The sequence below is a fragment of the Acomys russatus genome, chromosome 28 (assembly GCF_903995435.1).
Source record: "Acomys russatus chromosome 28, mAcoRus1.1, whole genome shotgun sequence".
Taxonomy (NCBI): domain Eukaryota; kingdom Metazoa; phylum Chordata; class Mammalia; order Rodentia; family Muridae; genus Acomys; species Acomys russatus.
The window spans coordinates 16,742,416-16,768,976 of NC_067164.1; the positions used below are offsets into that span (position 1 = coordinate 16,742,416).

Genomic DNA, 26,561 nt, shown 5'->3' on the forward strand with positions numbered 1-26,561 from the left:
ACGGAGAAGCATGCCCCGCCCCCACCCCCTGCCCTGTGTGCTCACACACCTTAATCCCTCCAGCCCTAATGACTAAAGTTCCTCAAACTGTTACTTCTCCACTGATGACATCGCTCCTTCGAGGAGTCACTCAGTGACCACAGTGCCTTAGAAGGTGGTCCCTCCACCGCAGAGATCACTTCCTTCTTCTGGAGACTTTGAGGAAAGACATCCCAGGGTCCCACAGTGGAAGGGCAGGGCAGTAGGATGAGGCATGCAGCACACGTGCGCGTGTCCCCAGCCCACTCAGCTCAAGGGCGGGGCGCTGTCCTTTCTGATGCGGGATCTTGAACTCAGGGAATTTCCCGGGTCCCGCGGCTCGGGCTTTTCCAGCCACTGTGCATAAAAGGGACTCGCTGGGCCCCAGAGCCCCAGATTGCTCCTCAGAGCCTCCAGCCAGCCCCTGAGCTCCAAACTCCAGCTGCACTTCTGCTCAGCGCCATGGCCCCAGGCACCTGCCCACTCCTCCGTACCGCGATGTTGCTGCTGCTCCTGCTGCTGGCCACCAACCAACAGGCTACAGGTGAGACCCGTTTACATCCCGAGAGAAGCCTCAGGTGGGCGCAGCCACCCGCAGCCCCTCTGACCAAGTGTCTTCTCCCATGGTGGGCGATTGTAGGCAGTGAGCTGCGATGCCAGTGCCTGAAGACCCTACAAAGGATTGATTTCAAGACTATCCAGAGCTTGACCGTGACACCCCCGGGCCCCCACTGCACCAAGACAGAAGTCATGTGAGTGTTGTCGTCCCCTCCTCTCCCCTTACCTCTGCCATTGCTAGAGTCGCCGCCCACATCCTCCTTATGCCCCCATGCTCACCCCCAGTGGAACCTGGTGACTTACAAGGGTCTCCACTTCTTTCTGCAGAGCAACTCTCAAGAATGGTCAAGAAGTTTGTCTCAATCCTGAAGCCCCGTTGGTTCAGAAGATCATCCAGAAGATCCTGAACAAGTGAGTTGTGGTTACACTTGCCTGGAGCCTTGGTCAGAGTACTGGCATCTGATTCCTGAAAATTGTAGCCGGTGGGAAAATAAAGGTTAACTCCGGACCAGAAACCTAGATTATTATAGTTAACTTTGCCTTGTGATCATCGCTTGGCTTTAGTATCAGAAGGAAACAACCTAATTCTACCGTCTGCACTCTCAAAAGTTCGACTCTGATTGTTGGCCGCTGTGTGTGTCCCTAAGAATGAAGTCCAATGAGCGAACGCTATTGGTAAAAGCCTCTGGTGTATGATGATGATACAGTACTTAACCCTGCGCTTTCTAGGTCTTTGAGCTGTAAAGGGTAACTCCTGGGTTTGGTCAAGGTGTGCCTCTGAGGCTTCCTGAAGGGGAAGAAGGGTTTGCCACGCCCCTCTTGTTTACAGTTTGAGGGGAGCCAGTTATCCTTAATATCATTTGGCCAGTCTGAGGCTAGCACAATGGTAACCCCAGTGCTACAACCCTAATATCGCAGCATCCAGAGTGTTTATTGCTAGGTAGGGCAGACATGGCTCAGGGAACAGTTCCCTGGTGGCAGGTTAGATACGATTGCATTTGGAGCATAAAATAAAACAAGGTCCAGGGTCAAGTCAACAGATGATGGCTTTGCAATCAATCTTTAAACTACCTACTAAAATCAACTGTTTTTCTCATCAGAGGCAAGGCTAACTGACCAGGAAAGAATGGGTGTGGGCTGTTGCACCTCAAGGAGAAAAACTGAAGATAAAGAGAAGCAAACAGCACCTGGGAAGCCTGCATTGTGCCTGACGTGCCTCACCGTCTGAGAGTTCATCTGTTTACTTATATGCCTATTTATTTATTTATTTATTCATTTTTCTATGCTAAGATAATGTTAGGTTTATTATATTTAAAGATGTATGTTTGCTAATTCACTGCGATATCATAACATGTCATTTTCATATGTGAAATTGAGGTTTAATTTAATAATGTTGATTGTGTTAAATTAAAGTTGTTTTGCTTATGTAGTTAGAGGGTGATGCATTTTGAAATCTGTTCACTCATTGCTTTCTGGGGCGGGTGAGTTTGGCACTAGCTACATCATACCCACACTATGATAGAGATCGGCGGACGAACAAATGCAGTCAGATCACTTTCAAGCAGCTATTTATTTTTCACTGATTCTATATTATGTGTACAATATTTCTGTTGTTGGGCTTTCAATAACGGCGATGTTGTGGATTATGAATATCCTGTAGACAATTTCGGTCTCCCTTGTAAGGCACAGTGCCTGATTAGCGATCATTTTGTCATGCTTTCTCGTGTGTTGAAGTAGAGACATTTATTTATTCATGTGCTTTTGCACATAACAAAAAAAAAACAATAAAACCTTTATTTAAAAATATAAATACGCTTAAGTTTGTTTTCTGCTTCTTCCACTGTACCCAAGGTGTCGAGAATGCAAAAGAAACCATCTGTTCTGTAGGGACCCCTGCTAGCTGGACCCTCCCTTGTTTCTTTCAAGAAAGCACCTTGACATTTCTTTTCCACATCTATGTAGATTGGTCTTGGAAAGAATCCCTGTTTAATGTATTTTCCTCACTACAACCAACTTGAGGCTCAGCACAACAGCTTTTGAAAATTTAACAGGTAGTTTTTTTAAGGCTCTCATTTAAATTATTTTCTTATGCTTTTATTTATTTTACAAACATCCCTTGCTTTCTCTCATAATAAAGTTGGGTTTGAACTGCAGTAATGTGGCAGATTCTTCCTCAGGACTCAGTCTGCACAATGAAGATGAAACTGGGTGCTTAATCAGTGTGAAAGACCACCACGAGGGGGGGCTCTCCTAACCTTCAGGGAGAGAGAGGTTAATTTCCTGAAATGTAATGCTCTTCTAAGGTCAACAAGCTTAAGTGCCCTCTTAGCATGCCGGCTTTAACTTAAAACTCCCAGACAGACAAGAGCACACTGAACCTCCAGACATGAGGCCGGGAACAATGCTGAGCCTGTGAAAGCACCCTCCCGACCTGAACAGGAAGAAAGGGTGTGTATATGGAAATTGGAAATAGAGAGAGAGCAGTGATTCACTGGACCTGTCCCTTGGCCATCAATGCTAGCTCATACCCTGAGGAACAGCATCCAGGAGAGGACTTGCCTGGTGGCCTGGCACTCTTATGACTCTTTCAGATATTATCCTTACTGTTATTTTACCCTCCCCTCTCATTCTTCTGCATTTATCTCCCTCACCCTCCCTAGCAAGTAAATCTACATTTTTTCCCCATTTCCTCCTGTCAGACCACTCACACCACACTAAGTTAATCTCTTTCCATAAAACTGAATGCTATTTCTCCTTGTCAGGTAAATGAGATACTTTGAGTTTCAAGATTACTAAGTGACATGGTATTCACAGTTCTAGTAACTTTTCGCCTAAAAAGTTTGGTTTGTTGACGCAGGAAAAGTATGTAAATATGGTATAACTGAGTCATTTAACAAGACAGAAGAATTGGAACTCATGATTCAGTTTTAGTAATTCAATTTTCGGAACACTGAAACAGCATATAGCTCCTAACCAAATACAAATTGTTCATATGTCCTGAATTCCATTGTCCTGATAGCCTACACACAGAAGGTGGGTTTCACTAGATCTTGATGGCTATAGAAAATGGCGTAAAAAGAAAGACTATTGCAACACGCTGAAAGTTGCTTTGTAGGAACATGGATTATTCTCAAAGAAAAAAAAATAAATAAAAACTTTCTCCAGGAATAGGGAGATGGCTCAGTCAGCAGAGTGTACACCCCACAAACATGAGAGTCTGAGTCTGGATCACTGCACCCACATAAAAGCTGAGCATGATGTTGCTTCTGCCTTACACACACACACACACACACACACACACACACACACACACACACACACGCAAGCACCCACATGCACACACACAATTTTCTCATTAAAGTGTTCTTTAAATTAACTGCAAATGTCATTGCTTTCTATAAAATTCCATAGTTCCTCCTCAAGAAAAGGTCATGACTTTATTAAGAGTTTTATTGCATCTCATAATTCCTTTCCCTTCCAAATAAAACACACTGGGGAATAAAATCCACTTCCTTGTTGGCTTATGTCTAGGAACCTTTTCTTTCTTTTTCAATAAGGAGGGACAAGACAATAAATTGCTTTGGAGAGTGTGGTACCCGAGTCCATCAGAGCTGCCGAGGAGAGATAGCATCCCTCTCTGTTGCATCCCTTCCACACTTTATCCTTTTATTCTGCCCACAGGACACTTAGAAAAGACAAAGCCTAGCTGGACTGAGTTCTTGTCTCCTGTTTTGAGACATGGCCTTTTTAGATACCCAGGTTGGCCTCAACTCTTGATCCTCCTATCTCAGCCCCCAAAAGGCTTGGATTACAGGTGTGAGCTATTGTACCCGGAGCCGGCTTTTGGCTTCAAGTGAAACAGAAACTGCGAGATGATAAAATTAAAGCAGGGCATCCAGGCAGGTTTTTAAGCACAAAAATCCACATAGAGGCGAAAAACTCTAACTACCTAGTCATTCTGAGTGTAGGATCCGCACTTCCCTTACTAAGAGCGCTGGTGGTAGTATTCCTACAGCTCAATTTAGACTGTTTAGGAAATGAGTCAAATTATTATATTCAACTGAGAGCTCATGTAAAATTATTGCATTAATAAAGTTTCACTGGATTGAGGCAGTTTTGCTTCTGCTGTGTCTGAGATAGGGTTTATCCATAAAGGACTGTCTGATGTGGAACTTGCTAGGTAGACCACCTTGACTTCAAACTTTCAGAGATCCACCGCCTCTGCCTGAAGCAACGATTTTATACTTACATAAGTTGTTGCCTTGCCTACATTAAACACCTCAGGTATGACCAACAGCATCGCATAGTTGTCCTTTGCTAAATTCATATTGATTATTATATTAGCAAATAATTAGACCTTGGTGAGTTCTTCATGATTATTTCTCTCAATGTTGAGTTATTAGGTTCAATACTAGGGCAGGGCCTGTTACACTGATCTTAAATATTCACTAGTGTTAGACAGTGTGGTTGTCATCAGCCTCACTCAGTTTTGTTGTATCTGTCTTACACAGTTGATACCTGTGACAGTGAGTTGCGGTGTCGGCATATTGAAGCATCTGTTTTTCTCCCCTTCCCATTTATTGAAAATGTCCAATTGACATTTGACTTGTTTTTTACTGTAGCCAAAAAGAAATTAAATGCTAGGAGACATCAGGCTAAAACAAGGGACTCTAACAGTGTTTTCCAAATGGGAACGCTTACAATGTACCTGATCAGGAATGTGGGAGACTAAAGAAAAGCAAGGGCAGTGTCTGGCAGGGGAGCACTAGTAGGGTGTGAGTTAGAATGCACAGGGCTCATTTGAGTGTGAGGGAGTATCCATAATGCCTTAGCTAGCATCTTATTGGTGTGATAAAACACCTGGCAAAACCACTTGGGGGTTATTCTGCCTTGCAGCTCAAGGTGGGGGATGCTGTGCCAGCCGGAGCATGAGGAAGTTGCTCAAGCTTTATTCACAGTCGAGCATCAGAGAGTGACCCGTGCTGCTAGCCCACTCCCCTTCTCCTTTCCCCGGACCCCCTTTTAGTATATTGCTCCCATGGAATGTCGCTGCCCATGCTGAGGGTGAGTTTCCCTGCTTTGTCAAGCCTTTCTGTAAAAACACTGCCATAGACACACCAGGAGGTATGTTTCCATGGTGATTCTAATTCCATCGAGTTGATAATGAAGAGCAACATTACATATAAGCACATACATACAGAAAGTAATAAGGTTGTGTGGGTATCTTTATAGACTATTGAAATTCGTTCATGCACGTGAATAGAGGATGTAGAAAAAACTGTATACTTTTCCAGGTTTATTTTTTTGTCATTTTATTTATTTATGTTTTTGTGCTCATTTATTTCTGTGTATGTTTATGTGTGGGGGCATGTGAGTGCCATGAAGGGCTTGCGGAGCCCAGAGGACAGCTGTCAGGAGTCAGTTTTCTCCTATTGTGTGGATCCCTGGGATCCAAATCAGATCATCAGACTGGCCGGAAGCTCCTTTACCTTCTGGGCCACCTCGCTGTCATATTTACAAACTTTGTAATTTCATAAGATTATAGATGAAAAAAATGTATAAAATGCGATCATAGGAAAATCTACTTTTTTATTTGTGATATCAAGGCTTCTATAAAATATTTATGTATACATGCACATGTTATATCCGTGCATATATACAATTGTATGATATATACAATTCTAGAAACAAGAACAAAATGAACAGCCATGCACAGTCCCAGAACTTTACTGGGATTCCCATTTGTCTCTATTCCCTCCCAAGGTTCAATCCCTCTCTAGCACTTTCTCCACCGCAGCTCTATCTTGACAGTGTTGTCTCACATGTACCACTAAATTTAACCCATCAACAGACTTTCAACAATTGTCTAGTTTTATGTTTGACCTTTGGATGAATGAGATGTGCTTTATAGACAACAGTCCATCCTGACATTCAGTGGCTTGTATGTACACTTCACACTTTGTAGAAATTCACTTCAGCATTTATTTGATTCATCAAGGGCTAGAAATCTGAGTTGCTTATAGTTTTGCTATTATGAATAGGGCAAAACTCAACATTTTAGTACTAGTTTCCAGCTATATTTATTATAGAGGCCAAGAATATATATGTAAAAATGGAATTACTAGCTATGCTGTACTAATTATAAACTCATCTTCACGTTGAGCAAGTCAGACCCAAACTATTTTCTTTTTGACATCAAAGTAGAAAAAGGTTTTATTTTTCATCTATCAGACAATTTTTATAGTGATTTGTACTTGACCAAATATTTTTCTTTTTAAATTTAATTTTATTAATTATTCACTCTACATCCTGGCCATAACTCCCTCCCTCTTCTCCTCCCAGTCCCACCCTCCCTGTTTTCCTTATTTGTCATTCCCTCCTCCTCAGAGAAGGGAGACACCCCCTACGTACCCACACCAGCATATCAACTCACATCAGGACTAAGAACATCCTCTTCCCCTGTGGCCTGGTGAAGTAGCCTGCCAGGGGAAAGTGATCAAAAAGCAGGCAACAGAGTCCATGTCAGAGTTAGCTCCCCCCCCAATCCAGTTCCCCTTACTAGGAGACCCATACGAGGACCAAGCTGCCCAGCAGCTACATTTGTGTTGGGGCCTCGGTCCAGTCCATGCATGGTCCTTGGTTGGAGCTTCAGTCTCCAAAGACTCAGCCTGGGCCCTGGTTACTTGACTCTTTTGGTCTTCTTGTGGAGTTCCTGTCCTCTTTGTGTCTTTCCTTCCTCCAACTCTTCCCCAAGACACCTTGAGCTCCACCCAATATTTGGCTGTGGGTCTTTGCATCTGTTGCCATCAGCTGCTGGGTGGAGCCTCTCAGAGGGCAGCTATGCTAGGGTCCCATCTGCAAGCACAGCAGAGTGCCTTTTCTAGTGCAAAGGGTTGGCTGTCTTCCATGGGGTAGGTCTCAGGTTGGGCCAGGCGTTGGTTGGACATTTCCTCAATCTCTGTTTTATTTTTGTCTCTGCACATTTGTAGGCATGATAAGTTTTTGGGTCAAAGTTTTTGTGGGTGGGTTCTGTTTCCTTCCTTCTGGCAGGACTCTTGTCTAGGTAGAGGGTGACCTCTTCAGTCTCCATGACCTCTGCTACTAGGAGTCTCTCTTATATCCTCACAGAGACACCTCTGCCCAAGGCTTCTCTTCTCTCTGCATGCCCTCTGTCTTCCCTGCATTGCTCCCCCCAGGTCTGATATGAACCCTCATGTCTCTCTGCACTCCCTCTCTTACCCTCTTCCCTCTCCTCAGCCAAATATTTTGAGCATCCTCACTTGGATCCTCTTTGTTACTCAGCTTCTTTAGGTCTGTGAATTGTAGTATGGTTATCCTGGACTATATGGCTAAAATCCACTTATGAGTACATACCATGTGTGTCTTTCTGGGTCTAGGTTACCTCACTTATGATAATCCTGTCTAGTTTCATTCATTTGCATGCAAATTTCATGATTTCCTTGTTTTTAATAGCTGAGTAGTATTCTATTCTGTAAATGTACCACATTTTAAAAATCCATTCTTCAGCTGATGGACACCTGGGTTGTTTCCAGATTCTGGCTATTATGAACAAAGCTGCTATGAACATAGTAAGAAAATGTCCTTGCTGTTTGTAAACCAAATACTTCAAGTGAAGAAAGTTCAGTTTCTATTGGCCTAAACTTGCTACCTCTAAGAAGGGAAAAATAAATACACGAAAATCACTGGTAAGGCTTCAAATAAAGAAAGGGCTTGTAGGCTAGGGCCCCAGCTGACTTAATCAACATGTGTAATGCCCTGGGTTCTATCATTGGCAAAGGAGGAGAAAAGTTCATTTAAACAAAGAAATAAATCACAAAAATTTTAAGTAAATAAATTCCTGTCATGAATATTGCTGCTGTGAGAATGAAAACATCGCCCCATTCCTGTGTGTATGGATGCTCTCTTTAACAGAATCTGAATGAACCTTCATCATTTTGCATTGTGGCTGATAAATTCTAATGTTGATAGAAGACAGATAAGAGACACTAGTGAGAGCATAGAAGTCCTGTGTAGAGGGGGAAGGCCACTCATTCTTACCACTTGCTTCATTGTGGGGATGAGGATCAAGTGCAGACCGATGTCCCACCTTCTCTGTGGAGAAATCTTTCCGTCCTCCTTCTGCAATGTCCCCTTAAGCCATAGATGCAAGAGTCACGCTGCAGAGTATCCACTGCTACTGGACTCCCCAAGATCCAGCCATCTTTGCAGTGTGTCCAACTGAAAATTTTTTCTGCAAAGGTGGCTCTGGGTTGGGATGGTTGGACCAAAGCAATTCACTAGCGTTCCTCTTCTGCCACCTGCTGGTCATTTTCAGACTCAACGCTGTCAGACTGTTAACCACTTGACGACTTAATAATAGTTACTGGTCTCTATGTACTTTTCCCTTTTACAAATGCAGTCTATAATAAAGATGTGTGAGTATCGTTTCACATAGTTACAGAAATTTTGAATATGGTAATTTAGAATGAAATTATATTTAATTTATATATTAGTTTGAAGATAGATAATTGATGACTCTTTAAAATAGTAAATCGTTTTTATAATTTTCATGTAGTGTGTGAATAAAGATCTTTAAATTTTTAAAATAACCTTTAAAAGATCTTCTTCTTGAATATTTCTTCTCAAACTTGTTCCTAGAAAGTTTTGTGTCTTTTATTTGGATGTTATAAGTAGTATCATTCAGACTTCATTTTCTGACGTTTGAAGTGTAATTTGTTTAAATGATGCATCTACTTTGAATTTTCTTTGTGGACACTTATAGAATGTGTCACTTAGGCACTTTGATGTTTTTCGTTCACTGTCACTTATGCCTTTAACTAGCTTTACTGCGTTAGCGAGGCATTCCAGTGCAGCTCATATTTGAATGGAGATAGTGCTAGCCAATGCTGCTATTCAGTTCTCAACAAACTTCTTAAACATTTTATCCCCTAACCTTCACGAAGTTAGGAAGCTATTTGCCATTAGTGTATTATTTCCTTTAAGGTTATGAGTTGATATCAAATTGAATCATTCTTACTGTTTCTTACTGTTACTGTTGTAGTTACCACTACCGTTATTAATGAGCATCGCTGGTACCATCATTTTTCCTATTTATACTCCTAGTTCACTGATGGCCAAGTCTACAGCTAAGAAGCTTCACGAGTCCTGAGGGTTTAGGTAGAACTCTGTGCTTTGTGAAAAGCACTCAAAACTTCAGAGTTAACTTAAGAGAAATCTGAAAAGGGAACACAGAATTCTCCACTTAATTCAGCTGCTGTCCGACAATAACCGAGGGTCTGTTCAGAGATTAAAACAAACATACAAAAAAGCAACCAAAAACAAAAAACAAACAAACAAACAAACAAACAAACAAACAAAACCAAGAGAACAAAAGGACCATCAAAGACAACGCTAAATATGCAATAAGCGCTCCGTGGCAGCAGCTTGGAGAACGCTGTGCAACTTACCAAACCCAGCATGTAACTTTATATACAGTAACACGTGGCTGCTGAGCGGTTCATTGCAAACATGCCCTACCCTGTATCAAAAGCCGTACTAGCGATAAGCAGTAACTGGAGTAACGCTTTTAGAAAATTGCATGAAAAATACACAGTTAATGCGACACTGGAAGAAAATTTGTTTTGAACACGTATACAGTTGTTAACAACAACTCATAATGCAAACTTACGTTAAAATTTAAACCCAGTTTCCTTTTTAGAGTTCGCATACAGGAATGGCAGTTATCATGGAGCTCTGATGAAGGCATGGCAAAAGATAATCATGGGGAATATTTAAGCATAGTGTACATTGTTTAAAAATTACAGGAGGGGGGGGGCTGGAGAGATGGTTCAGAGGTTAAGAACACTGTCTACTCTTCCAGAGGTCCTGAGTTCAACTCCCAGCAACCACATGGTGGCTAACAAGCATCTATAATGTGATCTGATGCCCTCTTCTGGCCTGCAGGTGTACATGTAGGCAGAACACTGTATGCATAATAAATAAATAAATTTCTAAAAAAAAAAAAAAATTACAGGAGGGTAGGCTTCTGCACACACTGGGTTGTTGGAGGTAGGTCTGATATACTTTGATGCTAATTACTGCTTGCAACCTTGGGGTTGCTATGTAACCTTGTCTAAGGAACATCCTGTTTGACCAATAGAGGGCCATCACACCTGGACAGGGCAAATAGGATAGGCGTGGCTAAGGTTCATGGGCTTGGGGGGGGGGCGGACAGAGAGAATCTTGGGTAGGAGAAGAACAGGAGGAAGAAGGAGCTGGTGCCAGGGATTAGGCAGGAGTAAGCACATGGCCCCTTGGATGGAGATCGGCCCAGATGATGATAATTAGCAAGTATTTGGGATTATGGGTGGGAGGTAGAGCAATAGAAATTATTAGAAACACATGGGGTTGGGGCAGGGATCCTAAACCTGCCCCAACATGGGAAGTAGTTTAGGGGATTAATATCTGCCCTGCCCCAGGTTAACTAAGGCTATTTTAAAATATAACAGGTGTCTGTGTCCTGACTGATTGCTAGTGAGTTAGAATACCGCCTTTAAAAGTAAGCATAGGCCTGATAATAAACATAAGTTGACCACAACACTGCATTAAAAAGGTGAAGCAAGACATATATCCAGTACTCCAGGTGCCAAGCTGCAGCTGAGCCATTTACTGACCTTTAGAGAAAACAGGATTAGAGTGTGTGAGTCACCTTCCAAATACAGTAGCAAACATCTTGGAAGAGTCAATTAACAAAGAGGCACAGTCAAACATAGGCCTCAGAGTTTTGAGGGTTGGCCTATGAACTTCTGACAGGTGTGGTTGGCCGGTGCCTGAGGCTGGACAGTCAACAGGATGGGCGGACACAAATGAGGAGGTAGTTCCTTCTTCTCACAACCAGGTATGAAGGAGAGAGAGACAGAGAGAGAGAGAGAGAGAGAGAGACAGAGAGACAGAGACACAGAGACAGAGACACAGAGAAGAGGAGAGAGAGACACAGAGACACAGAGAGAGACAGAGAAGAGGAGAGAGACACATACACACAGAGAGAAACAGAGAGAGAGAGAGAGAGAGAGAGAGAGAGAGACAGACAGACAGAGAGAAACAGAGAGAGAGAGACAGAGAAACAGAGAGAGATGGAGAGACAGAGACAGAGGCAAAGACAGAGACACAGAGAGAGACAGAGAGACAGAGAGAGAGACAAAGAAGAGGAGACACAGACACACAGACACACAGAGACACACAGGGGGCAGAGATCGGAGTCTTGCAGTCTTCTTTGGGGATTTAAAGACATCTTACTGTATTCTACATTCTAAAGGCTCCATCACCTTCCAACAGGATTATTGACTGGGAACTTTCTATGCCTTTAACACAGGAGGCTTTGGATAACATTTATCCAAACTAAGGTTGAGAGATAATGATCAAATTTCCCAAATACGCCTGTCTCAATTGTCGTGGTTGTTCTTTCTGCTTTAATAAAGTAGTAAGTAATGTAAGTAATGTGAAACAATCCAATATTAACTCAATAGGTTTCCTATTGCCCTGACCCACTATACAAGGAAGTAACTTCGAAATGAGCAATTACTTTCTGGGTTTGGATAAAGTTTGCAAGTCCTTCTGCATCCATAAAACCAATCTGTTTGCTCAAAACCTTTGTTGTTGTTGTTTTGTTTTGTTTTTAAAGTTTTAAAGACATTTAATTATACTTCTTCTCTGTCTTACAGGGTTGTCCAAACCTTGTCTTAAAACATTTAAAGCTTCTTAATTGTCTCATTGTGTTGTACAAATAATACTAATGTAGAACAAAAATTGGTAGGTGATCACTGTTTAGTATCACAATTTCTTTTTTTATATATTTTATTAATTTATTCATATTACATCTCAATTGTTATCCCATCCCTTGTATCCTCCCATTCCTTCCTCCCTCCTGCTTTCCCCCTACTCCCCTCCCCTATGACTGTGACTGAAGGGGACCTTTTCCCCCTGTATATGCTCATAGGGTATCAAGTCTCTTCTTGGTAGCATGCTATGTTTCCTCTGAGTGCCACCAGGCCTCCCCAGTCAGGGGACGTGGTCAAATATGAGGCACCAGAGTTTGTGTGAAAGTCAGACCCCACTCTCCACTCAACTGTGGAGAATGTCATGTCCATGGGCTAGATCTGGGTAGGGGTTTGAAGTTTACTGCATGTATTGTCCTTGGCTGGTGCCATAGTTTGAGCAGGACCCCTGCGCCCAGATCTGCCCATCATAATGTTCTTCTTGTAGGTTTCTAGGACCCTCTGGATCCTTTTATTTCCCCATTCTCCCATGCTTCTCTCACCTAGAGGCCCAGTAGGATGTCCTCCCCTCTGTCCCAGTTTCCTGGTAAGTGAAGACTTTCATGGGACATGCCCCTTGGGCTAGTGTCCAGATATAAGTGAGTATATACTATGTAACTCTTTCTGCTTCTGGGTTAACTCACTCATTATGATAATTTCTTGTTCAATCCATTTGTCTACAAATTTTGGGAATTCCTTGTTTTTAATAGCTGAGTAATATTCCATAGTATAAATGTACCATAGTTTCTTTATTCATTCTTCTACTGAGGGACACTTAGGCTATTTCCAGGTTCTGGCTATTATGAATAAGGCCATATGAACATGGTTAAGCATATGCCCTTTAAATAATTATTTATTTGTTTTATGTATATGAGTGCTCTATCTAGTATCACAATTTCTTACACAAAGATGTGTTCCTTTTTTCTCTTTTATGAGGTGACATTTGGCCAATTTAAGAGTTGACAATGAAGCCAATTGAGACTGTTAATGTACATTGCAACTTTATTCTTTAATGGTCCCATTCTTTGGTGATAGAATTTTTCTCAGATTAGATAATAAACAAAGGGTCAACTCTAGATTTGAATGATTCCGCGCTGTACATTTTATGTGATGTGGTAGAATCCTAGGAATGCCCTATGTCACAATTGTCCCCACTAAACTCACAGGTGAGTTATCTTATTCAGACGAATATGTAGATCATACTGAATATCAATATATTGAATAAGCTAAATAAAAAAAAAAACATTCTCTTTTGGGTGAAATCCCTTATCTACAACCCAGTGTTGTTCAAAGGCCAGTTTCAAACAGTCAACAAATCACTGGGCGCAGAAGGGATGAGGGTGGCCCTTGAGACAAAGACTGGCGTGTAAGTGTGTCTTAAGGAGGTGTAGGGAAAGCCAGCAGGCAAGTGAACGCAAGTAATATAGAGATGAGGAGACCACTTACAAATGTCACAGTTAGGCCAGCTGCCCGTCTCCCATGGCCATCACCTGAGGCCATCCTGCAGCACACTGTGTCAGGGGAAGATATAAGTGAGGTTCTTCCACACCCAGACAAAGCATCCTGTATTCAGTAATCCCAGTGAAATACGTGTGGGTAGAACAAAACGGGTTCTATACCCTGCATCTTGTAGTAAACCACCAGACCACAGAATGCAACTTATAAGCAATAAATGCAATCTTGTAGGGGTCAGTGTTCAAGGCAAGAGTCATGGGCCTACTTTGATTAGTATTAGGTGGTTCTTGACCTTCCTATTGCTGTGAGCCTTTAATATAGTTCCTCACGTTGTGGTGACCTCTAACCATAAAGTTATTTTCGTTGCTATTTCACAACTGTGATTTTGCTGTTGTTGAAAATCATAATATAAATATCTGTGTTTTCGGATATTCTTAGGGGAGCTCTGCGAAAGGATCATTTGGTCTCTCAAAGGAACCGTGACCCACAGATTGAGAGCCACTGGCCTAGACAGTGCTAACACAATTTTCTCATTTTGTAACTGAATTGATCTGGATATCTGTATTTACTGCATGGTCACTGTAACAAGATCAGCATTGTACAGGCACAAAGACAGATATATAAACCAAGAGAATAGAAGAGAAGTCCCAGAAATAGCCCACACAGCAGCAGTCGCCTAATTCTTGCAAAAAGTGCTGACCATGTGTGGGAGACAAGACAACATCTCTAACAAACGATGCTTGGAAAACCGGATGTCCATCTACTGAAGGATAGGCTTACACACGTATCTCTGTCAGAAAAGAAAAACCTCAAACTATGGCACCAGCCAAGGACAATACAGGCCATAAACTTCAAACCCCTAACCAGGTCTACCCAATGGACAGGACATTCTCCACAGTTGAGTAGAGACTGGGGTCTGACTTTCACACGAACTCTGGTGCCCCATATTTGACCACGTCCCCTGGGTGGGGAGGCCTGGTGGCACTCAGAGGAAGGATAGCAGACTACCAAGAAGAGACTTGATACCCTATGAGCATATACAGGGGGAGGAGGTCCCCCTCAGCCACAGTCATAGGGGAGGGGAGTAAGGGGAAAATAGGAGGGAGGGAGGAATGGGAGGATACAAGGGATGGGATAACAACTGAGATGTAATATGAATAAATTGATAAAATATATTTTAAAATGTTTGTAAATTAATCTTCAAATTTTGTGAAACAGAAAAAATAACTTTGTAGGTTAAAAAAAAAAGAAGAGAAAAAGAAAAAAGAAAAAGAAAAACCACTTCAAGATGGATCAAATATCTTAATATACAAACCAAAAGGAGGCTTGGTGGGTAGTTAAGTCCCAGACCCCATTTAAAGCCGGGGACAGTGATTTGTTTCAGTTCTTTGTATAATTTGGGTGCAAATTCATAATACACATTTGGCAAACACCCCAGCCCACAGTAGCTTTCTTCCTGATTTTTCATTCTCTGGGCAGGTTTTTTTCCCCCTACAACAGCAATTTATAAATCTTTATACGTTACAATTAAGTGTTATACCTAAAGTTTCAATGCCAAGATTCTCTTGTAAGTTTTTTTCCTGGTGCTCCTTTGGGTGTAATTGCTTTCTATCAGCCAGACCATGCAACTTTGTTCTTGACAGGATTTTTACAGAACAAGCTCTCTAGTATCTGGAACTTTCCATAATAAGTTCCCCTCAGTCGGGTCAGCAGCTCTGAAGCAGACAGACCTTGGTCCTCACAGCCACACCTTGACTTCCTGAGGAATATTTCCTGTTAGCTTTGCGGCAGATTTGACCTTTTTTTTTCTGGCTTTAACTTTTGTTTCTCATTGCAAACTCACTCTGCTTCAAGGGACCACAAACTCTTGGAGTGCAATGGATCTTCTAGACGTGTCAAGGACACGTCTTCTTTTTCAAAGCGTCCTAAGGTCACACGGGGAGTTAAAAGCTAGGACCTGAAACAAAGTTCCTGTTCCAAGTCGCCTTCCCTGTAACCATGGAGACCAGGGGGACTGGCGCTGGGCTTTGGGGACAGAGGGGAGTGCAGCCTGCAGTGAACGGCGGAGGCCTTCCTTGTTCTCCTTGTGGCGACCGCGCGCAGGCCAGAGCCAAGTCACCCGCCACCCCGCGGCCACCAGCCGAGCCTCCCTGTCCTCCGGGCTCCGCCCCGCCCCGTGCCCCGGAACCCTGCTGAGCCCCCCCCTCCCCCCCCCACCCCGGGAGAGCCGCAGAGCTGACCGCGGGGACCCTCCGAGGACAGCGACAAGCCATGGCGACTCGGGCCCGCGGCTTCTTGCTGCTCCTGGGCCGTGGGCCTGCGCGGGCCCCGGGAGTAGCCGAGCGCGCGTGGCGACGCTTCGGGAGCAGCGGCTTAGGGTAGGAGCTGCGGGAAGCGGCCGCGCGTGGGGCGGAGCGCGCGTGGGGCGGAGCGCGCGTGGCGGCGGCCGGGCCTGAGGAGGCCCTAGGGGCCTGGGCGTGGAGAGCTTGCGAGCGTGGGGTTGGGACGCGGCGTCGTGGTGCAGCCAGGTGGTCAGGGAAAGGGCCGTGGGCGTGGGCAGCTCGCTTGGACCCTGGCTTTGTTCGGATTGTTCTTGTGCCAGCAAGAGTAGGCGTTGTGTAGACAGTCAACGAGCGCTTCAGTTTCTGTATTCCTTTGTCACCCGCGTTGCTGAAGTCGTTCCCACGTCTAAATGTCTTAGTGGTTTCATGTGAACGTCAACGCTGGCCACTCAGCCTTTCTCTGTATGGCACCTGCCAACTTCCCTGGAGTTGTTAGTCCTTTACTTTGCTTGGTCCCCTTGGGTTTGGTTGGTGGCTAGGACAATGAAAAAACACGCTGGTGCCCAGGAATACCCTGCCTCATCTTCCCGTGTTCTTTGGAGAATCCAATCCATGGGATAGCAGTTCATAGCGTCCTACCCAGGGCCAGTGAATTCAGAAAAAAACTTATTTTGTGAACTTTCAGGGCTTCTGGTAACGTTACATTTACAGCTTGCTTAGATGGCCAGAGACTCGCCTGTCCTGTTATAGTCACTTTGTGTCCCCAAGGAAAGTAAGCAATGATGTGGTGCCCATACATGCTGTTTATTTAATTTAAATAAACTCTCCCATCCTACAAATTTAGATCTTAGTATTGAGTCGCTGGAATGTAAAGTATTTCCTGTAGTTTTACCTTCGGAGATGGCTTATAATGACTAGGTCATAGAAGCATATGTGAAAAATGAGAGTGGTTCAGAATTCTAGTGCTGTACACTGTAGTAGTGTTGAGATTTGCTATTTCGCTTGACATTGCCCGAGTGCTCTGCTCCCATGGAAAAACAGATTCGGTAGGATTCTGTTTGCATTTACAACATTGAAAGGATTATTTACTAAAGGCGCTCTATTTAAATCATTATGCTTGGAATTTCAAGTGTTTAGTGCGGTGTCTCTCGAGTGAGGATAATATTTTGGGTGTACAAGTTGGCTAACATTCCTTCATCAATTCAGTGTCTCCGTCTCCCCACTTGCTCCATGTCCACTGCCTACTAAATGAGTCACAGGCGACAGGGGCAACCCCAATATTTGGCTGTAGCCACATGCTTCATCCGCACAAGCACATAGGCATCCACTGATGGGCATTTCTCATCTTGTAACTTGTAATTTGGTCTGATGGTAGGCCCTGGGTTTGAACTCTGATATCACATACACAGAGAGTACATTTAGTGGCCTCGGTATAGTTATTTTATAATCAGAAGCTGACAATACAGTGGGTTTTAGAATGCTATTTTTAAAAATGTTATTAATTTATTCATATTACATCTCAATGGTTCTCCCATCCCTTGTATCCTCCCATTCCTCCCTCCCTCCCATTTTCCCCTTACTCCCCTCTCCTATGACTGTGACTGAGGGGGACTTTTTCCTCCTGTATATGCTCATAGGGTATCAAGTCTCTTCTTGGTACCCTGCTATCCTTCCTCTGAGTGCCACCAGGTGGGCTGGAGAAATGGCTCAGCCATTAAAGGCTAGGCTCACAACCAAAAATAGAAGGCTTTTTTAAAAAATGTAATGATAAAAGACACTACTTTGTGCCAGCCTGCTTTCCATTCTGTTTGATGCAGATTACAATTCCATGAAAAGAAATGCTATTTGTAATATTTTTTTTTTTTTTTAAGGCAGTACTATACTAATCAAGTTGGGACAAGGTGGCAATTTTTGACATCTCTTTTTGCACCCAATGCCATATCTGAAGGTGCGGCTGGCTGTAAGGAGGAGAAACACCCGCAGACAGGTGTATCTCGGGTGGGGAGGAATTTGGACAGTGTGTTGGTGTTTATTGGTGTCTCTTTTCTCTTCTAGGACCAGCAGAGAGAAGAGACTCCATCTTCCAGAGGTCGCCACTGTCTGCCTCCCCACTCAGTCATCTTTTTTACTGACACCTTATTTGTCTGGTCCCTCATAGTGATTGCACACTTAACATCATTCCTGTTGACATGAAATTTGAATCATAGCATATTTTGATCGGAAATTATCCTTGATTATATATATACACTCCATGATGATATTAAATATTTTAAATCAACAAATGCATCATCCTTTTTAGCTATTTTAGCTTTAAATGAAAAAAGTCTTGAATTTTTTATATTTGTCTAAGTAGAAACTTAGAACACACTAGGTGTTCTTTACACAGGTGATTATTTTAGTACGTTGAAATTTAAGATATGCTATTTGGTAGAATTTGGAAGCTATAAAATTTAATAATATTATTTACCATTTATCTTGCAGTATTTCCCCTTTAAAATCCATCATTAGTCTGTTTATTCTTGAAAAATTACAGCTTAATAATTGAGGGAAACCAATGTCAATACATCATTTCTAATTTTGTCTTTCTAATTTTTGAAGCTTCTTTTGTTCTGAAATGAATTATCTACATGGTCAAAAGGTTTAAAAAACATTCTTGGTGCTTAAATTATTCCTTCTTTCAGGTACGGTGTGATGAGGACTTTTCACATCAGAATGGCTTTGGTTTAAAGCATTGTGTGAATCTGGGGCCAGTGCTTCTCACCACGAGGAGCTTAGCAGCTTCCTAGCCCTTTGGGGCAGGAATTTCACAAACCTTGCCCATTATCTAACACCAGGTTCAAAGCAGATTTGCAGATAGCCCACAACAGCTCTGCAGGGCTTGTTGAGATTGCTCCGTGCCTCCCACTCCTTTGCAGCAGCAGCTCAGGGGCATCCCATGTATTTGCTCCAGGCTTGTGCTGCTGCCCAGAGGTCCCTCAAGCCATGGACGTCACAGTGACTGTCCTGAGTCTTCAGAGTCTCCCTTTTAGCATTCTTGGGATTGCCTTTCCACACCGAGTTGTCATTTGCTTTGAAAACCTTTTATCCTCCCTGAAGCTTAAAGGACCCAGACTCTAATTTGGACTGTTATAAAAGCTGATTTTATATAGATTGATTTCAGTCTAGAGAGAGCTATTCAAAGGCTATCAAAACAGTTTCTCAAAATCATACTGTTTTGTTGGCAAAGATGAACACGTGATTTTTGTTTCTTCTTCTTCTTCTTCTTCTCCTTCTTCTTCTCCTTCTTCTTCTCCTTCTTCTTCTTCTTCTTCTTCTTCTTCTTCTTCTTCTTCTTCTTCTTCTTCTTCTTCTTCTTCTTCTTCCTCTTCTTCTTCTTCTTTGAGACAGGGTTTCTCTGTGTAGCCTTGGCTGTCCTGAACTCCCTTTGCAGACCAGGTTGGCCTTAAACTTACAGCAATCTGCCGGCCTCTGCTTCCCAAGTGCTAGAATTAAAGGTGTGCATCACCAGGCCTGGCTTTGTTTCTTGTTGAACTTAGTAATCTGGCAACAGTTTTGTTTTTTAAGCAGGTATGCTATACATTTGAAAACTAAGACTAAATGTTTCACCATTTGGTGTCTCCTATTTGAATTTTATCTTTTCAGCTGTGTCTCAGCTGTACAGAGATAGTGTGCTAATGTAACATTTTCAAGACAAAATTTAAGATTAACAGTGTTAGAACATGGGCCTGCCCCTTTGAAACACTGGCCACTTGTAAGAGGGCAGATCCCACAGCCTGGAGAAACCAGGCCACACCTCCTTCAATCCTGTGGGACACTTAAGAAGCCTTGCTGTACTGTGCTTTCTTAGCTCCCAATCTGTGGTCCTGCCCAGTGCCTGACTTCTCCATGCTCCTTGCCAAGTAAGCTACCCCAGAGCAAACCATGTGGTCTTGGGGTTCCTGACACCAGGAAAAGATATGAGAGCTGAATACTGGGTGATTCCTCTGAAGGCTCCTTGTACGTCCCCTCTCATCATCCTGTCCAGTAGGGCTCTCTCTCCCTGGCTTTTTTATTCTTGTTAATGAATCTCATTTCCAGGTTGTAAAGGAAAGGAAAGCCTCTTCTCCCCTTAAAGGCCCCGTGGTGTGTGTGTGTGTGTGTGTGTGTGTGTGTGTGTGTGTGTGTGTGTAATATATATATACTTTTTTCAGAAGTGATGTTTGTTTGTTTGTGTTCTTAAGGATTGAACACAAGGCCTTGGAGATGCTATGCAAGTTCAGTAACCAGAGAACTACACCCTCAGATTACAAAATATACTTATTTCTCTGAGACACGTCTCACTATGTCATCCTGGCTGGCCTGAAGCTCTCTCTATAGGTTGCCCTCAAACTCACAGAGATCCGACTGCCTCTGTCCTTTCAATATTCAAGTTTATATCTGGTCAAAATATTCATTTTTTAAAAAAAAGAATTATTTATTTATTATTATGTACACAATGCTCTGCCTGCATATACACCTGCAGGCCGGAAGATGGTTGTGAGCCACCATGTGGTTGCTGGGAATTGAACTCATGACCTCTGGAAGAACAGTCGGTGCTTTCAACTGCTGAGCCATCTCTCCAGCCCCCAAAATATTCATTCTTAAACCCGGACCATAACCAGGTTTATTCCTAGTTTCTCAAATTACCTTATTGGGGCATATCTTCCTGTAGGAGCCTATAGATAGCATCAAGGCAACCTATAAACCTACCTGGAAAGGAGGTCACTAGCATCTCCTCCATTCAGCATCCTTCCCTTGTAAATGTTGACAACAAATCACACTAATATGATCATCAGTCAGCACTTGTGAGGTCACAAACACCTAGAAATATTTTAATATCATGATTGATTAAGACAACACAAAACATCATCTATACTCATCCCTTTGCTATTATTAGTCTTACCTTTTATGCCATCTCAATAAAATTGGCTTCCCTTGTAACTCTATGTATTCATATTTGAAGTGAGTTCTCTGAGAATGTGTTCAAGGACATCTGTAGGTGAAGCAGGCATTCTCATGAAATCAATTTCTTTTCTGGAAAAGTTGTTATATAACCAGGCTTATTGCTGGCAATTACTAATCCTTTGGTTTTATTTTAGGGTTCTAAATTGGCAAGCTATAAATTGACATTGGAATGAATCATTCATGATAGACCGTGCTTTGCTTTATGTCTTTGTTTATTTCCAAATTATGGTTTTTCATAAAATTTCCTCAAGGGTTGAGTGAAATACTTATGGTGGGAAATTGAGGCACCTATAAAAAGGTCATAAACTTACCTCTCATTACTACTCATGTACTTAAAGAAATGTGCCACGGAAGGCTCAGAATTATTGTTATTAGCCTTATTAGACATAGTCCATATCTGACTTGGCCTTGGTTCTCTTGAATATTTTTTAGCGTAATCTTCAACTAACCCATGCTGTGCCTCAGGACACACAAGACACACAAACTGATTGAGCTGAACTCGTGGAGACCTTGGAGCAGTTTATGTTGATGTTAGGTCTTTTCGTCTTTATGAATCCTAAAGCTGGTCACTGGTGCTCTAGTTAACGTCATAATTAAACATGAATTTGAAGCAACGGTTTGGGACTTGTCATTGCACCGTTGGCCTTGACTAAGTTCTGCTGCTTTTGGAAGTGTATGTTGATATACAAAAGGTTATCTTTCTTGTTTACTGCTCTGCTCTGGTTTATCATAGACTGTACAGTGTATTTGATTATAGTAACTGTAATTTAATAAAGTTACATTTGTAAAAGTAAGACAGATAAGCCCTTAGAAGCATGGCCAAATGGGGATGACTCTCTTCTCATATGGCTCCAGGCTATGCAAACTCACCTCTGTTATTTAAGAGAACTATGAAGTAGAACCATTTTTGTAAAGTAGCCAGGCAACTCTTAATCTTATTGTGTAAGGTCAACAGGGAGCATTCTCATTACACACACGAGGTAACTCTGTGTCTTTGGAAGCAATTAAGTTTGTCAATCCTCATGTTACTCCAGCGTGGACCAGGCTTACACTCAACCCTTCTGGTTTCAGTTGGGCAATGTTTATTGCACAGTGCTGCTCTATCGCACCTGTAGCTGTCGCCAGTGATTTATTGCTTAGTAATAAAGTTGCATTTAGAGGCTAGCGCAGCAACAGGGAAGAGAGGCTACTGGGAGAGAGCCTCCCTGCCTTTCATGGGAGCTGATCAAGATATTCTGTCATTTCAGGAAATGAATCCGAACAAGCGAGCACGGGTGTGCTGGGAGAGCTGTGTCTAACCGGTCAGGATCAGTGTACTTTTGATATGAACTGGTGACCATAGATGTTTTGACCAAATTGGCAGATTTTTGAGAATTAAAAATGATTTTTAAATGATGAAAATTACACATTTAGAATATTTGTTGTCTTAGGAACATATTACAGAACCTGTGAAATAGTGTCTTCAGAATATACTTAGCAATAGTTTAAGACAGTTTGTATCCTAATAAACTAAAACAATAATTTCCTATAAATTTTTAGAATGTTAAATTTTAGTAAGGCTGAGTAATTACTCTTAGTATTTATGACAAGTTTGAACCACGTTCTTAATCATGCCTTTTAAATGGTGATACTTAAATTCTTCTGGGCAAAGTTGAGCATGTGCTTAATCTTAAAAGAAAAATTTCTGCAATGGTCTTACAAGTTTCAACTTTAAAAGTTTTCTTTTGCCAAATAGTGACAATTTTAGTTTTAAATTAATTTTATCTACAGATGTTAAGCTTAGAAAAAACTCTACATGGAACAGTCTCAATCTTACTTTATTTTGTATTGAAATATAAAGATACTTTTGTTTACATAAATTCACAGGTGACTACTGTCTCCCTTTGAGGTGTCTTTGCACCACAATACATGAAATAAAATCATGATGAAAGAGAAGATGGGAGGAACTGGGAGGAGTAAAGGGAGGAGACATTTATTCAGATTATATTGAATGAGAAAAGAATCTATGTTTAATAAAAGGGAAAAAAGAAAATAAAAGATAAGGCCATCACATAAGTTGTTTGATTTTAGAACAACTTGATCATATTTAGATGTAGTAAAATTTTCTTCTCGGTTGCATTTTTATATATTACAAAGTATAATCTACAAGAAAACTTTGAGCTCAGTCATTCAATTTTTTTTTTTTCCTCATGAACTGGAGCATTTAGATAAAGATTGTAGAAGTCTCTGTTTGTCCTTAGTTTTACTTTGCATGACTTCAGTTACCTGAAAATGTTCAATGAAAAGTTCCAGAAGTAAGCATGTTTTAAAAAACATGCGGCCCTAAGTAGCATGAGGCAATACTGAATCATCTTTCATTACTCCATCCTAAATGGGAACTGTTGTTCAGTCAGAGTGCTCCTGTGTGACTTACACATTATTCATTTAGAAGCTGTCTTGGTTGTAAGTTGTATGAAGACAGCTTAACTTCACATACATAGGGCATGTGAAACTCTGTGGTTTCAGAATCTGGAGAGCGGGGCTACTGCACAGTGGCACACATTTACTGAAGTTGCTGTTAACAAAGTAAAACAACAGGAATTGATCCTTAACACTCCCATAAGCTAGAAGTCTGAGACCAAGTTACAGCGGTGCACTGCTTTCTCTCCCAGGTCCTAGATTTTACCTGTGGTCCTTGGAGTTCTTTAGGCTGTGTTTGCACACCCCAGTCTTTCCTCAGTGTTTCACACGGTAGCCTGTGTGTCTATTGAAAGGACAACAGTCATATTGGAATAAGGCTCTTCTCTGTGACGAGATACTACACTTGAGACACACAAGCAAAGCTCGGTTTCCAAATATGGTCGCATTCACGGGGACTGGAATTTTAGAGTTAACATATGCTTTTGGAAGGAACAGATTTATGAACAATATAACTTAAAAGTTACTTGCACAGTGGGTTATTATTTAATTAGTTTAGTTCTTTGCTTTATGAAGGATAAGTTTCTGTTTATAAGCTTTCCATTCATTGATTGCAATTTGCCTAAAACTCGAAGACTGAAAGTGCCTCCTCTTTTTGATCCACTTGCTGATTATATTAACAATTTCTATCAGATTTTTAAATGAAATGTAATCGTTTTTAGGTATGATAAACTGACTTACAAAATAATTTTTCAAATCCTTATCATTTCTGGAATCTGATTGTAGTCATCAAATAGTGATTACTCTACGATAATTTTTTGTATTAGACATAAATTGCATCCCTAGTTTTATTTATTTTTATTACTATTTTTTGATTTTTACATATACATTTATATTATTACACACAGATACAATAAGCTACTTATAGCAAGAAGAACTATGACACAATCAGGAATTATCTGAATGTTACATTCTCGGTGTTTTGGCTATTTGTATCTGACAGCCTTGAAGAGAACATCTTTCCTTGAAGAAAACATCTTTCCTTGAAGAGAACATCTTTCCTTGAAGAGAACGTCTTTCCTTGAAGAGAACATCTTTCCTTGAAGAGAACGTCTTTCCTTGAAGAGAACGTCTTTCCTTGAAGAGAACGTCTTTCCTTGAAGAGAACGTCTTTCCTTGAAGAGAACGTCTTTCCTTGAAGAGAACGTCTTTCCTTGAAGAGAACGTCTTTCCTTGAAGAGAACGTCTTTCCTTGAAGAGAACGTCTTTCCTTGAAGAGAACGTCTTTCCTTGAAGAGAACGTCTTTCCTTGAAGAGAACGTCTTTCCTTGAAGAGAACGTCTTTCCTTGAAGAGAACGTCTTTCCTTGAAGAGAACGTCTTTCCTTGAAGAGAACGTCTTTCCTTGAAGAGAACGTCTTTCCTTGAAGAGAACGTCTTTCCTTGAAGAGAACATCTTTCCTTGAAGAGAACATCTTTCCTTGAAGAGAACATCTTTCCTTGAAGAGAACGTCTTTCCTTGAAGAAAACATCTTTCCTTGAAGAGAACATCTTTCCTTGAAGAGAACATCTTTCCTTGAAGAGAACGTCTTTCCTTGAAGAGAACGTCTTTCCTTGAAGAGAACATCTTTCCTTGAAGAGAACATCTTTCCTTGAAGAGAACATCTTTCCTTGAAGAGAACATCTTTCCTTGAAGAGAACATCTTTCCTTGAAGAGAACATCTCTCCTATTTATAGATCCTTAACAAAATACAAGGTTTTGAAATATGACAGCTTTTAGACACTCTGCATTAACAACCATGTTTTCTCCATGTAAGAAAAGGAGAAATGCAGAGCCTAGAAGCAATGATGGTTGAATTTAACTTTAAATTTTAGAATACTTTTTCAAAACAACTATTAAGTGAGTGAGGATACGGAGTACATCCTGGAAATATCATCTACTTTGATTCATTGATGGGAAAAACTAGTGTTTTCAATGAACAAAGGGTGATGACACCAACAATATGGCAGCGTAGGTCTTTCCAGTAGTCCCCTCACAGAATCAACTTGAACAACTTTCCATAACTGAAAATACCTCTGCAAATACTCCTGAATCCAGTGAAACGGTGAGGCAGCATATTGTAATATCAAAATAAGAAAAGGTGCATTGAAGAGTGTAAGAAGGCCAGTTTCATATCATCTGCATAACTGCCCAGTGTTCAAACTCCAGTGCGTCAATATGGAGCACACACTTTGATGCAGGAGGGAAGAGTGAAAGCAGCACTCAGCCTTGCTGCAAACCCCTGCACTTGCCAGACTTATAATATCAGGCTGGTGTGAAGCAAGTGCTGGTAGTCACACTCTAGTCCAACCGCAGTTGACTCAGTCTCCAGGCTTGCTTTTGGTTATTGGTTGGTACACACGACTCCATGGTCTACATCTCTGCTAGCTGAAAGACTGACTTCTGCAGCAGCCTGAGCCCCCATTCCTCTAGGCTTCTTCAGGGCTTTCCCAATGCTAGGGTGACTCTTGTAGCCACAAACTCCAGATCAGCATCAAGAGACTCAGCTCTAGGCCCACTCCAGTATCAGGCCAGCATCTACCAACATCAGTTACAGTGTATTCCACAGTCTCAGGCCTCAGACTTTACCCATAGGTGAATCTCTGCAGATACTGGCCCTAGAAACCAGGCTTACCATAATGGACACCATCATCAGCCAACTCCCTACAGACTCAAGACCAATCTCATTCTAGTGCTAGGCTGTATAACCATGAAATTAATTTAAAGCTTGTCCTAGTATCAGATTTACCTAGATGGAGTTGGGTTTCAGGTCATCTTGAATGGATTCAGGCTCCGGATCTGCCCCCATAGATACATTACACAGGCCTGCCTACCTAAGGGCTTCACTCATCACTATCAAAAAAAGTTAAGAATATAAACACTTATTAAGACTATCAACAACAATATGATTTGTTAATAAATGAACTTATTTTAAGTTCGTTATGAGAGATAAACATTGCCTTGATGTTATATCCAGTTGACAGAGTCATCCAATTAGACATTGTAGCCAGGCTGT

At 41.7% G+C, this 26,561-nt stretch overlaps 2 protein-coding genes across 2 annotated transcripts in view; both read left to right on the forward strand.

The window, feature by feature from the left end:
• Window positions 1–393: 393 nt before the first annotated feature.
• On the forward strand, window positions 394–1,056 carry LOC127210951 (C-X-C motif chemokine 2-like). The gene is made up of 3 exons (XM_051170733.1): window positions 394–562; window positions 647–770; window positions 904–1,056. The coding sequence occupies exons 1-3, from the start codon at window positions 481–483 to the stop codon at window positions 989–991; spliced, it is 294 nt and encodes a 97-aa protein (XP_051026690.1). The 5' UTR covers window positions 394–480; the 3' UTR covers window positions 992–1,056.
• Window positions 1,057–16,115: 15,059 nt separating this feature from the next.
• Window positions 16,116–26,561, forward strand: part of Mthfd2l (methylenetetrahydrofolate dehydrogenase (NADP+ dependent) 2 like) — a 97,429-nt gene continuing 86,983 nt past the window's right edge. Inside the window, exon 1 of the mRNA XM_051170653.1 lies at window positions 16,116–16,222. Coding sequence (XP_051026610.1) covers window positions 16,116–16,222 — 107 coding nt within the window. The remainder of the gene's footprint in view (window positions 16,223–26,561) is intronic.